Source organism: Passer montanus, unplaced genomic scaffold, assembly GCF_014805655.1.
Source record: "Passer montanus isolate IOZ18808 unplaced genomic scaffold, ASM1480565v1 scaffold168, whole genome shotgun sequence".
In the NCBI taxonomy this organism is placed as follows: domain Eukaryota; kingdom Metazoa; phylum Chordata; class Aves; order Passeriformes; family Passeridae; genus Passer; species Passer montanus.
Window position 1 is genome coordinate 137,018 of NW_024364048.1, and position 13,999 is coordinate 151,016.

Genomic DNA, 13,999 nt, shown 5'->3' on the forward strand with positions numbered 1-13,999 from the left:
ATGCAATTAAAATGCTTGATTGCTTTAACAATCTTTCCCAGAGCTGGTCAGGTTCTTGCTTTTAAGGGGTATTGCTGGGATTCAACAGTTTTGTGATCAGCCATGAGGGGAAAGGGACGTGGTCGGGTGGGGAGGCCTCAGGAGCTGAGCTGGTGATGCGTTGGGCTTTTGATTGATGAGCATCTGAGCTCTTGCTCGTGGTCAGGTGCCAGTATGGGGCTACAGCTGGTTTTAATCCAGCCCCTGGCTGCTCTTACCAGCACTGTACATTTTTCCTGCTTTCTGACAGCAACATGCTGCCTTGGAAAGTAGTAGCAACTGGGTATCACCTTGGCAGAGGGGATGAACTGCAAGGCAAAGCTACCACAATGGAGGTACCACCCCATCCTTCCCTGCATGTCTACAGCTCTTTTTCAAGATATTAGAATTAGCTCACTCAGCCTAAATGTATTTATTGATATGGGGAGGAGAGAAAAGGCAGAGAAGCAGCAGGAATTAGAGTGAGAATTGGCTGTTGCAGTAAAGCCCTCCTTAAAAATGTTTGGCTTAAGATGACAGAAGGACAGATAGACTGTGATGTGAAATGAGCCCTTTGGCTTTGGTGGGATTCTAACCAGAGCAAAGCTGAACAGGACCATGTTGGGATGGGAACAGGATACCAAACTGCCCCTGGGATGGGGACAAGGCAGAGGAACATGCAGCATACTGGAAAGCATCAACTTCTGAGGGGATGCAGCTTTAATCTTCCTCATCTTCTGCACTTGATTCCTCAGAGCTGTTCCAAGACTGAACAGACCACTACTGGGCCTGTTTGCTTTCCAACCTGTAAATTAAAAATGCAGCAAAAATCTTTAATTCATAATGTGCGTTAAGTTGTACCATGTTCTCGGTTGTTCTGTTACTGGCTGTACTTTAGCTTGGTGATATCTTGGGTTTTCAAACCCTCTGTCATTACTCTGGAGGCTAAAAATCTGTTTTCCCCTAGAATGGGAGAAGAACTTTGTTGTTTACCTTTTGTATTTCTATTCACCTTCTCACCCTAACTTTTCAATCTAATTTATGCATTTTCTTTGGAGGATCTGGGGGGCACTTTCCACAGAAAAAAAAATCGGATTGTCAAAATTGGGTTTTGTGAAAAGGAATCACTTTTTGCCTTCTTGAAACAGGAGTGAGGAATGGGGCAGAAACTCATCAGAGATAGGTCAGATGCTCTGTGTGTGCAGTGCTGGGCTGCAAAGCAAATGGTTATAGGTTACAGACATGAATTTGGCATGAATGTGGCTGATGTCCAAAATAATTTGACTTGCTTTTCCTCCCATTTCCCATGTTTTCCTTGCTTCTAGGGAACAGCTGTGGGGGAAAAAGTCTAGAAATTCTGTGTTAAAGTGGTTCTTGCTGCATTTCCTGGCACAGCTGCTGTGGTGGCTGCTGTGAGTGCACTCCATCTCCTCCAGGAGAGTTTGATCACCTTTGCCGAGGGAAACTGAGGAAGCACAGAGGACTGTAGAGGTGTGGTGGTGTGGAGCAGAGAGGTGTGAGGCTGGAAGGAGCCATGGCTGCAGCTGCATCACAGCACAACTTGATTTTAACACTCACCTGTGGAACCCATCACTTGAATTTGTTGGAGCAGGGGGAGCATCTCCCAGAGTGGTGCTGGGTGGCTCCAGGTGCTGGACAAGAACCTATCCAGCATGAAACCTTTCTCAGAAAGCCAAGCCCATCTGCTCAGTTCTGGAGCTTCTGTTGGGCAGCAGGACACCTGAGTGGGCTGGGCTGTGGCTTGGTGACCCCCACGTGCCAGGGGCAGACGTTGTGGCGGCTCCCCCAGCCTGGCCCTACTGTGGGCTCCAGACTCTGGCTCATCCCAGCAGGTGTTGGCCGTGGCAGGAGGTGCAGGGGGGGACCAACAGATGTCCCCAGGGATAAAACCAGGCACCACGGCTGTGCTCTGCCCTGCACTGGTCTGTCCTACCTGTGGCAAATAATGCAGCAACAGGTTGTGGGGTCCCCTCACCCCCCTGGCCTCTTCCTCCTTGAGAAGTAGCAGCAGATTAGCTGTGGAGCCCCTCTGTGCAGACAAAAGCTGCCACAAAGGGCATTAGGCTTCAGGATTGGATTACCATGTGGCCACCTGTCATCCCCACTTTGTAAATTTATCTCACTCTGGGTCTGATTTTCACATTGGAGAAGTTTGCACTTAAAAAAAAACCCACAAAATCCCCTGCCCAGTGCCTTTGCAAGGAACAGCCTGGCTGAGTTCATCTTAGTATTCCTTCTTATTCCAGGCTTCATTGCTGTGTGGAGCTAGAGATTAGGGCTGTTTGAATGAAGAGAGCCTTTATTACATTAGTTTAAGTGGTTAATAGGTAAAGTAGGCCAATCCATCTTTAGACTAAGCCTATCACTTCGCCTACGAAGGGTGCAGGCTTCACTGAGGAAATGTTCATTAAAGGAAAAGCTTTTCCTCTGTCCCTCTTGATATATTAATAGCTCAGGGTTAGGGGTTTGCTCTTTGCCTGTGCAAAATTCATGGCTGTGCAAAATTCATAGCTGTGCTCACACAGCAACTTCCTCCCCTTGCTGGGACCCTGCTCCTGGCAGCTCTGCCCTAGTCCGCAGTGCAGAGCCCCTCCTGTTCTTTCTGGCTGGGCTGGGTGGGCAATAAAGGACGCTGGGAGTCTGCTGGTGCTCCTCATCCTCATTTCCTTCTTCCATGCTCAATAAGCAGGTGCCTCATCCCTTCCCAAGCAGGGAAGTGGGGCTGGAGTTCAAATGACAGGTAGAGGCAGTGCTTTGGTGCTGGGACTCTCTGCTGTAGGATGTTCTCAAGGCCAGAAGTATTTGTGGGTTTGTAGGATTAGACAGTTCATAGTTGCTATGAAATAGGATGATTTGGATGCAGATGCTGTCTCCAGAGGTCTTTGAACTCCAGGTTGCCAGAAGGCAGGAGGATAACAAGGCAGGAGGGATGGCTTGCCAAGGTTTTCATACTATATTTTCTACTACAGTTTCCACTATGGCCCTCAGTGGTGTCTCTATCCAGCCCTGGGGCTCAGCTGAGCTCTCTGTTTCCCACAGCCTGGCTCCCTCTGTCATCCCCCTTTGCAGTCCTGTATGGACAGCAGTGGTAGCTGCACCTCTGCCTTTCTCACCCTGTCTCAGGCAGTGCTGGCAGGAGCTGCCCATGTCTCCATGGTGCCTGAGAATCCTCCACAGAAACAGAGGCTCCACAAGCTGCCTGGGGAGATCTGGATCCACCTGAGCTGATTCTGCTGGACCCCACTCCTTTCTCCTGAGGGGCTGCATCCCACCAGGGCATCGTGGCTTCTCTCCATCACAGCTCCTCTTTCCCCTCCCAAAGCATAAGTTGTAGTTTAGCATGGCCCTGGCTGTCTTGGAGCCACAGGAGCAGATATGTTCAGGTCTGGATCTGGTCCTCCTTCCACCAAAACATATGTCCAGTGTGTTGTGCTGGAGCTGCAGTGCTCTGCTGGGCCAAGTTGCCCTTCTCCAGCTGTGGCTTGAATGGGAATAAATTTCCCTGGGTGATTTTTCCACTGCTATGAGTTCATACCAGCCAAAGTAGCAGTTCCTTCTGTCCCTGAGGCTCTGCTGTCTCTGGCTGCCAGCATGATGGATGGTGCCTCTATGGGAGATTATGGAAACCATGGGAAAGCTCCTCACAACTGACATGCCCATGCAGTAAAACTTTGCTTTCCTGTTGTCAGAGGTTCAAACCACCCCTATGGGCCACAATATTTGGCTTCACTTGTAGCTGTCTTTCTTTCATGAAGCCACTTTACAAGCAAAGCAGAGTCTGAGACAATCTTGAGGGTCTCAGTTTTGGGCTATGCCTGGCCCCTATGTGGTACAATGAAGGGAGAGCAGGAGCAAGGGCCCCAGGGCTGGTTTTGGTGGATCCAGGCCTTGTACATGAGGTGAAGTTTCTGTTTCTACCTCTGCTCACCTCAGCCTGTGTTGGCCAACCTGAGGGCAGTAGGTGTGTCAATGTGCCTTGTTCTGCTTTGCTTGCTGTGATGGGTCACCAGCAAAAGGTTCTTAAATTGCCAAGAATTCAGGCCCTCTCCAAAAATAACAATCTGGGAGGTTTAGGCTTGCCCAGAACTGAATACTTTCAGCCACAACTGCAGTGTGGGTCCAGGAGATGAGCTGCTCTGCAAAGGGGCTGATGCCAGGCCAGTGGATGCCTCTTAGGCAAAGAGTTACTCCCTGCTTTCTTCCACTTATGGTGAGCTCCTCTGTATTTGCTGAAATGCTAATTAAGAACCTGTGTTTCCCAACTGAATCAACTGACTTGGCACTCCATCCCCAGCAATTTCCTCCTGTTTCACAGCCCAGCCCTGCCCAATGCCTTTCTTGTGCAAGGAGGGGAAAAAGAAACCTTGCATCATTCCCATGAGACTGATAAATACCGGCTGTAGTAGTCCTGGAGGAGAAATCAGTCCCAAAATGCAGGGCCCCAAACAACCAGCAATCCAATGAGCCTGACCTAAAGCTGAAGGGCTTCAGTGGAACACGGGCAACCTGAGAATGTTTTGGGAAGCTTTCTCCTCTCTAGGCAGGTCCCAGGCCATGAAGGACTTCATGGGTGGAAAACAGCCTCTTAAATCAAGCTGAAAAGAAGTTGGTGGCCAGTGCAGGATGTAGAACTTGGGTTTAATGTGGCCATAAAAGGAGACACCACTTAATGAGCAAATGTCGAAATCTACATCAGCCCATGACAAATTTAAGAGTTGCTCTGAGCGTTATTGACTGGCCCTGTTCTGTGACAGCATTATGGGGTTGCAGAGTTGGCCAGAAAGGCAGAGAATTAGTCAGAGCTTTATTCTGGTTGCTGGTTTTGGCACACACACACTAGCTCCTGCCTTTCAGAAGCTCTCACATTCCAGGTATCTGGTAGACCAGCATTATTTTTATCTGCATGTGAAACTCCACTTGTGTGGACTTGAAATCCCAGCCTTCAGGGTTGCCACCACCTCTGGCCATGACTGGACATTCCTCAAACTGATATCCTTTTCCTCCATAGTCCAGCTTGTCCATTGCCACTTCTGAGTGTCATGCAGATCTGGCACAGGGACTGTCTCCCACCTTGGCACTGTGGAGAAGGGGCTCTATGGGCAGCCTCGAGGCACAGCTCACAGGGAGGATGGAAGTGCAGCCACTGGGTGCCCCTTGCCAGGAAACACATTGCACAAAGGTGATGCCAGAGGCTGGTGAAGTAAAATACCAGGTACAGTGTGAGCTCACCAATAGTTGCATAAATAGCTACTGACCAAATTTCGTAGACATGGGATGACTTTCGATGCAAACAGACCTCTCATTCCTGGATCCCCTGTATTTGCTCTCAGAACAGATTGGTCAGTTTTCTTCTTTTGAGTTCTGAACAGGGCAACCATTGGCTTTAGCTCAAATTATCAGGGGCTGTTTTAACTGCAAGAGCCCTAGTGACCTTTGCTGTGGAAGCATAAAAGCAGTCAGGGAGGAGATGGCTGTTGGGAACAGCCTCTGTGTGGTGTCCTGTGGCTAAGGAAAGCACAGCTTCAGGCTTGCAGATCACACACTGGCTGCTTATTTCTCTGTGCTGGGTGGATGCTTTGAAAACTTAATCAAGTTTTATAACTTTAATTTCGTGCTTGACTCCCCTTTTGCCTTTTCTTTTCAACTGTCTTGCAACCTGGAGCAAATGAGTCTGTTTAGGCTATAAAGGGAAAGAACTGGCAAACGGTCTAAAATATTTTAGCTTGACTAGTGAATAATAGGGAAAAATTACTCTTCCTGCTTCATGCCACTTCTGTCAATTCTGCAAGCTCCCTACACTTTCCCCATGTGGTTCACTAGAAATAGCCAGGGAATAAGGCAGAACTGCTGGAAGTTTTAAAAGTACTTTGTGAAGGTATGTCCTGCCCATGTGCTGAGGTTGTGTTCTCCACAGTTGTATCCCATATCCTGGCCTGCTGTAACCTGTGGGGAAATGCTAGGCTGGGGCTGTCCTCATTGTTTCCTGGACTAGGATGTGCTGAAGATGCCATGGGCAGCTCTTGATGCCCTTTCTGATTCATGTGAGGAAACAAGTGATAGGGAATAGTAAAGCAGGGGATGAAACTGGATGCAAGAGGACACCTGTGAGTGAAGTCCTGCTGTTGTCGTGCCAGGGAAAAATTGCACCCTCTTGCCTGAATTGGAAAAAGTTTTGCATTTGGAACGCTGAGGGAAAGTGAGGTGGACATACTCTAGAGATCTCCTGCTTTTCTGCTGTACCATCCTCTCATTCCCATGGGGAAATGAGCTCTGGACTGGGGCTGAGGTCTCAGTGGTGTTGTCATGAGCCAGAACAGCCACCTGGTGCAGCTCAGGACCCATCCTGACCAGTCCAAAGCTGGTGTGGTACATTCAGCCATGGTCCAAGCGCAGAGTGTAGCTCAGCTAATCCACTCATGAATAACTGCAGGATTACTCAACTGGATTTCTAATACAGTGGCCTTTAATAATAATCCCCCTCTAATCCCTGAATCAATGGGAAATGGATTTGTCTGTATGATCCAAATGGCCTGTGAAGGCATTTTAGGGAGAAGAATTCTTGTGTATCTATGTGTAAACATACATATGGATGCATATGGGTATTTTTGTTCCTCTTCCTTGCCCTTCTGACCCATGTCTGTGTGTTTTGCTGGCAGGGAGCTGATGCCCAGGACTCTGGAGGGGCAGATCACCATGGAGAAGACCCCCAGCTACTTCGTCACCAAGGAGGCCCCGGCCCGCATCTCCTCCATGTCCAAGGGCACCAAGCTGATCGTGGTGGTGCGGGACCCCGTGACCAGAGCCATCTCGGACTACACCCAGACGCTCTCCAAGAAGCCTGACATCCCCACCTTCGAGAGCCTGACCTTCAAAAACAGGACTACGGGCCTGATCGACACCTCGTGGAGCGCCATCCAGATCGGCATCTACGCCAAGCACCTGGAGAACTGGCTGCTGCACTTCCCCATCGGGCAGATCCTCTTTGTCAGCGGGGAGAGGCTGATCAGCGACCCCGCGGGGGAGCTGGGCAGGGTCCAGGACTTTCTGGGCCTCAAGAGGATCATCACGGACAAACACTTCTACTTCAACAAAACCAAGGGCTTCCCGTGCCTGAAGAAGGCGGAGGGCAGCAGCAAACCCCACTGCCTGGGCAAGACAAAAGGCAGGACCCACCCTGACATCGACCAGGAGGTGGTGCAGAGGCTGAGGGACTTCTACCGGCCCTTCAACATGAAGTTCTACCAGATGACAGGGCAGGACTTCGGCTGGGACTGAGCCTGGCATGGGAAAGTCCCCTGTTATTACTTGCCCAGCACGGTTTGCTTATATAAAGAGATATATATGTATGTAAAATGTACAGAAATCTATTTTATAATAATTTATTTTTAATTCCTAAGCAATTAATTCACTAAGCTGCCTAACCACACTGGCTAGAACGGTAGCCTGTAACCTGTTTAACATTCCACGGTGTTTTATTCTAATGTCTCTCCTTTCCTTGGATTTTTGCCCTTCTTCTTTCTCTTTGGTTTGGTTTGTAACAGACAGTGCTTCCACTTTTCCTAAACAAAATTTGTATTTAAAAATCAAAAGAAGGGAGGGAGGGAAAGCACAAGTTTATTTTTGTTACGGGTATCTGGCCTTTATAAACATTTGCTTTCCCTATTCCAGTGTCCCAGTCTCTGCTCCGCTGTTGTGCTCCCTCATCCCACAGTTTTCTGGTTAGTCCCATGGCCCTGGGAGGTGTTTCTCTGGGGTGGGTGGGAGGAAGGCTGGGCATCCCTGCACCCCACATACCTCTGCTGACCAGCAGCATGTTTTCCCAGTGGCTGTGAGCCTGGGAACCCCAAGCCAAGGGCTCCTGCTCAGGGTTGCCAGGAGGGCAATGTGCTCTTTTTCCAGCAGAGAACCTGCAGAGCTTGTTGCATGGCCAGAGCTCTCCTCAGTACAGTTTTTCTTCCTGCTTTTTGTCCAGGAGGTTCTTGCCCACAGTCCCTCTATGCATTTAAAATCTTTACTGCAGGTCAAATGTAAAATGCTGTATCTGTGTGTGACATGTGTGGTGCTGGTCAGAGTGCAGAGAGTGTTGCTCCAGGAACACCCATGCACACCAGGCACTGCTGGGAGATGGCACATGGAGCACCCTCCACCCACCAAAGACACCAGCAGAGCCACTGGGAAAAGCTCAGGTGTCTGCCTGGCATCATACCCAGCATGGAGCATGTGCCAGAACATGGCACAGGCACTGTTACCTCCAGCCCCATGGCCACCACAGCACCTTCCAGTACATGAGACTGGGGAACATCACCCTTAGCCTCTTAATTCCCATCGGTTTTTGGTCCAGCACCCTATCTGTGGTCTCTCCCAAGGAGCATAATTTGCTTAGAGCCAGGGAGAAGTGCTGCTCTACCAACAAGGGTGAATGTGTAGGAGGGCAGGGGGGAATCTGGGCATGCTGGGGTTGGGGTATTCCTGGCAGTCCCTGGGTGCCCTGGCTGAGCACAGGGGTAGCAGCCAGGCAGGACAGGAGGCTCCAAATACGTAACCATTAACCTGAATGAAATCCTTCTCCTCAGGTGTAAGCACTAGCTGTGGGACTCCAGGACAGGTTAGGTGGGCTGTCCTAAGAGCTCTGCCAGTGTTTTGTGGGCTCAGCAGGTCCTTATAAGCACTGTGTGTGTCTGATGCCTTATCATTGCTGCCAGAGGTTCTGCCAGCTTGACTGGAACACCTTCAGAGCAAAGTGGCAGAAGAAATGATTTTGTCCTTGAATGTTTAACAGAAAGAGAGCTCTGATGTCTTTGGGCAGCAGAACTGCCCACACCTCATCTTCAGCCCTGAAATGGTGCACTGCACTGAGCATCTCCTGGGGTTGCTGTGGGAGCACTTCCAGAGGCAGTGTGAGTGAAATTGGAAACAACAAAAGCACCAATGGGCAGAACATCTAATTTCATATGCATTGCCTATAGAAATCCATGCCCTGCACCTCTCCATAGTTACCCATAGCTCCCCCTTGGAGCTGCCCATTGCAGCTGTGCCCAGCTGTGGTGGGGCCCATTCAGTGGTGTTTTCCAAATGTTTGTTTTACTTTTGCAGCCTCCTTACTCTTGTCTGCCCCTTCCATCTCTCTGCTGTGGCTGTTGGGTGATGAAAATGTTCTTCAGACCATGGGCTGCTCTGTCTGGGTCTTGAACTAGTCCTGCTCCAGCAGACAGAGCAAAGAGCAGACTTGGCTCTGTGTCTGCTGCAGGTGCCAGGGAGCTGCCCTTCAGAGCTCTGCTTAAACCTGAGGGCTTTTGGCCTGCTCAGCAGTGTCACACCTCCAAAGGGATTTAGGGACTTGCACCACCACGTGTGGGTTTACACTTGAGGTGCAGTGCATGTGGGTGACCTCAAGGAAAGGGAGATTTTAAGCATAACATCATCAGGCTGAGCTGCCTACAAAGTTGCTGTGAGCAGGATCCAAATTCCTCCTTGGAGTTTGCCTCCAAACACATTTTCCTACAAACAGGGAAGTTCTCCTTCTTGCCCTGAGACATTTCTAGTGAAGAAATGACAGTTTGGGCCAATGCAGTCTGACTTCAGAGGGTTCAGGCGGGATGCGGGACCTGCTGGGCTCTGCAGGCTGACAGCCCCTGCAAAATCCAGCTGCAGGCCTGAGCAGCTGGGTGGATCTATGCACTTTTGAGGGGTTTGGCTTCAACTCCAGCCAGGTCCCAGGCTCTGTTTCCTGCTGCCACGACAGGTGATGAGTGCAGGAGTGTGTCTGCTTTATTGCAGACCCTGCCACTGTTGGGTGACTGAGGGGAAGGAGCTGCAGGCACTAAGAAAATACTTCCTGGTGGAAAGCCAAGTAATTTTTTGGTTCTCAAAACCTCCGTCTTCCTTCTAGCAGCTTATGCAATGCATGGAAAGAAGCTTGACCTCTCCACTTGGCCCTTGGGTGAGCTCCCAGCCGTGGTTGTGCCACCTCCCAGTGTTTCACTGGTGGAGCCTCCGGGAGCTGTCTTGGCATGGGCTCCTTCCAGGTGCTTCCCTGCGGAGTCTGTGCTGGTCCTCAGTGCCCCAAGAGTTTTACATCCCCTACGTCTTCCTTGCTTTCCCGGAAACGAGTGTTTAATATCCCAATGCCTTCCTCAGCTGTTCAGCAGAGTGTGGGCTTCATATGTATAATCAAGCCCTGCTGCGAAGAACTCTTGAGCAATCTTGTAGGAGAGTGGAAATACAGAGCGTGAGGAATAACTCTTCTAACCATAAACAAATTATCTCAGTATCCTTCATAATGAAGTCTGCACTAGACTTTTAATGTAAAAGAGCCTTACCTAACAAATATGACAATGAAGGTGAATTCTCTGTGGTGTTCATCTGGTTGCTAACACTGGAATCAGTGCATTTCTTTTTAAATACCCCACTTATTTTTCTTTTAAATTAAGCTTGAAGGTGTGATTAGAAGTTTGGTTGGTTGATTTTTTTTCCACATTGTAACATTAATTTATGGCTGAGTTTAATTCAGTCCTGTATTCAGAAGTGCAGTATAGCTATTAGTGATGTGTTGTCTGTTACAAGGTTCTATAGTGTAGTAGCCAATTTGTTAAAAAAAAAAATAAAAAAAAAAAAGAAAGGAAAACACACAAAAAAAGCCACAAAAAAGAAAATCTAAAAAAAAAAGTATATGGAGTATTTTGTGGTATGTACAACACAAATTAATTTTACACAGAGAAAGATGTTTCTAGGAAAATGAAATTCTGATAATTCATACTATTTGTATGAAGAAATAAAAACTCTATTTTCTGAAGCGACAGGCATGGCTGTGTTCATTGGGGAGGGTTGGAGGTGCTGTCCATGCCAGGAGTGTCCATGGAGCTCTCTGGAGCCAGAAGCTGTCCTGGGGCACATGGAGGTGCCCGATGCTCAGGTGTGCTCTGGGGTTGCTGGACCTTCTGGACACGGCTCAGGCTATGCTCTGGGGCTGTCCTGCCCTGCTGGACACGGCTCAGGCTGTGCTCTGGGGCTGTCCTGCCCTGCTGGACACGGCTCAGGCTGTGCTCTGGGGCTGTCCTGCCCTGCTGGACACGGCTGCACCCAGCCTGGGGAAGGGTCTGAGGGACTGTCGTCCTTGGTCCTGTTGCAAACACTGGGTGGGTTCAGGGATGCTCCAGGCCTACTCAGTCCTTCACCGCTGCAGTGGAGAACCTCAGCCAAGTCACTTTTCCAAAGCTTTTCTCTTACTGTAGTGATGCTGATCCAGCCTCTGGGGTTGCTGTTGCTCCCTACACACTCAGCGTTTTTCGGCATAAAACTTCATTACCACATAATTCAGGAGAGTCCCAGGCCAGTGCTCTACAATGCAGCACCTGAAGAATTAGATTTATATAATGTACCTTTTGCCACTAAAACACACTAAAAATGAGTTTTAATAATTTCATTTTTCTTTGCAAGTCCTGCATCTGGTGCAGAATAATTGATGGTACTCTTTCAGATTGTCCATTTTTCAGAGACCTTCTAAAGAAGGAGAACAGAGCACAAGATTTAATTTTGCCATTTAGGAAGAATTTAACCTGGAAACCTCCAGCTGGTCAGGGCTGTAATTAGGTGTTCCCAAACTCTGGCAATGCTTAAACTCTACAGGTGTCTCATTTTTAAAATATGCAGATTTTGCTTTAACGTTCCCATGTAACTTTCAAGCAGCACAGCTGGATGACCTCAGCTTGATGGAGTTGAGCTGTTCCTTACCTCATTGTCACCTCCCCTTGATTTCATTCCAAACCAGGTGTGAATGCCCCAGCAGATGTCAGTCCTGGAGGCAGCCTGGATCTGAGTTCACCCTGATTTTACAGCAGCTCATGGACCTCTGTCCCTCATTTCTGTATTCTATGTGAGCTGCTCAGTTCTGGGTTGGAAAGCATGAGGGTGCTTTTCCTTCACAGGTGGGTTGGTGCTGCAGAGGAAAGGGAAGGGGATTCCTAGAGCCCTAGTGGGTTTCAGCATCTGCCCTGTCCTCTGTATATCCCTGAAAACTATTCCCAGTTGTACCTGGGCTCGTGGATATTGTGGATTCATTCCCCAGTTTGGTTTGGGGACCATTCCCAGGTGCTGCTTTGGCAAGAGCATCCAGAGGAAAAGAATAAGGATGTCTGTGATTCGTGGGGGTCTGGTACAGAGAAGGGTTTGCTCTGAAGAAGATAGGCCGAAGGTTCTTCTTGTAGATCTGGAACATCAGCTGAAGGAGGAAGCTCCTGAAGGCAAATGGGCTGATGAAGGTGGTGAATAGTCTCTCCTACTGGTGTAACATTGCTGCTAAGCACGGTGGTAGCCAAGGTGGAGTTACTTTTCCTCTTGGTTGATACAAGAAAGGTGAGAAATAATTTCTTTAATATAGAAATCAAACTGGTCTCCAGATTGTGCAAGTGAATGTGGCATTTCTAGGGGAGATGTTTGGGCTGATGGCAGCATCTTGGAGAAGCATCACCTTGCAGAGATGAGAATACATAGAGCAGGGAGGAATCCACCTGAAAGGGCACAGGAACATTTCTGTCTGGCCAGGAACATCTCCGTGTGGCACTCAGAGAGTGCTGAGACCTCCCTGAGGAAAGTGAGGGAAGGGTGAAATGACAAAGGATAATCTGGAGAGCATGTAAGCACGAGGGAAAGATCTGGGCAGGATCTGTGAGGGCAAGAAGTGCGGGTAAATCTTGGAGTTGAGCCCATGCTAAAAAAGACATTGAAAAAGTTAGTAGATTTCATAGGTATAACCAAATTTATTGAGCTTTGGGCCAAAATTATTCATTTAAATGCACCTTGAAGAATAAGGTTTTCACTGGGGCCTGTCTTCAGGAAGATATCTTTATTGTATATGTGTATTTTCCTTGTGCCCAGTGTCCAAATGTTTGGGAGTTTGTGCTGCTGGCAGTCCCAGATCCCCAACCAGCAGGGCATTGCAGTTTTTGTTATTTTTTAATCCCCTTCAAAAATGTTACCTAGCCACTAAATCTGTCGGTAAATTGCTCTATTTGAAGCTAAAATATTAACCTCCAATTTCTCTCTGTGGTTAAGAATCATGGTGTTAAAACTTTTCCTAATGCATATATTTAGAAAGGTAGTAATAGTGACTAATTGGTTATAAATCATTCAAACATTTCTGTGCAAGGCCATTGTTCAGTGCCTTGTTAAATGGGATTTTTTATTGGAGAGAGGCATTTCTGTGTCAAATGTTAGTGCTGGCACCTTCAGCTGGGGTAATACTTTATGGCCCTTGCAAATCCTCAGACCTTCCTGTAAATCAGGATTCCCACCCTTTATTTACAGATTAAAATTAATTTCTTTAAGACACCTGATTGATGCAGGGTCCTACAGCCTAATTCACTGTGAGAGCAGGTGGTCCCAAACACTCAGTAGGTTGGCCGGTTTCACCGTGTCTGAGCTCTTCTCACCAAGCTCTTTACTCTCTTTTCCTCCTGCTGCTTTCCCTTATTTTCCAGCAGACCATGATTCAGTCCTGCAGGACTTTTAGGTCTTGACTTCTGCCTCTGCAGTTTACTCTTTCCTCCTGAGAAGGGTCTTACAAATAGGATTGCAAGACTCAGCCACTCTCACTGGAGCAATTTGCTTAAGAACTGGAGAGGATTGTCCTCCAGGAATATTATTTGCAACTATTTATAGTCAGCTCTAAATGTGAGGCTTAATTCACGCTCATTAAGTCCTCTGAGATGCTTGATGAGCAGCACTGCAGCAATGCTAAGGGTTCCTGTCTGTTTGAGCTGCTCAAAGCAGTGAAAACATCTCCATTCTCCTTGCCATGATCTTTTCCTATCCCACCAGGGACTGGTTGGGAGAATATCAGTACCAGCTACCCTCAGGAAGAACTGGATATTGGTCTTTTGCCAGAAATTACAGGCCATGTGCTGGTAGCCACCAAATTCCTGAACAAAGGGATGAAGTTTTAAAATAATACGCTCCAAAAATG

General features: G+C 48.2%; 1 protein-coding gene across 1 annotated transcript in view; it reads left to right on the forward strand.

Moving 5' to 3' along the window:
- The window catches only part of HS3ST3B1 (heparan sulfate-glucosamine 3-sulfotransferase 3B1), a 29,424-nt gene extending 18,589 nt beyond the window's left edge, over positions 1–10,835 (forward strand). The window contains exon 2 of the mRNA XM_039703748.1: positions 6,696–10,835. Within this exon, the coding sequence (XP_039559682.1) occupies positions 6,696–7,314 (619 nt within the window). The 3' untranslated portion in view covers positions 7,315–10,835. The remainder of the gene's footprint in view (positions 1–6,695) is intronic.
- The last annotated feature ends 3,164 nt before the right edge of the window (positions 10,836–13,999 follow it).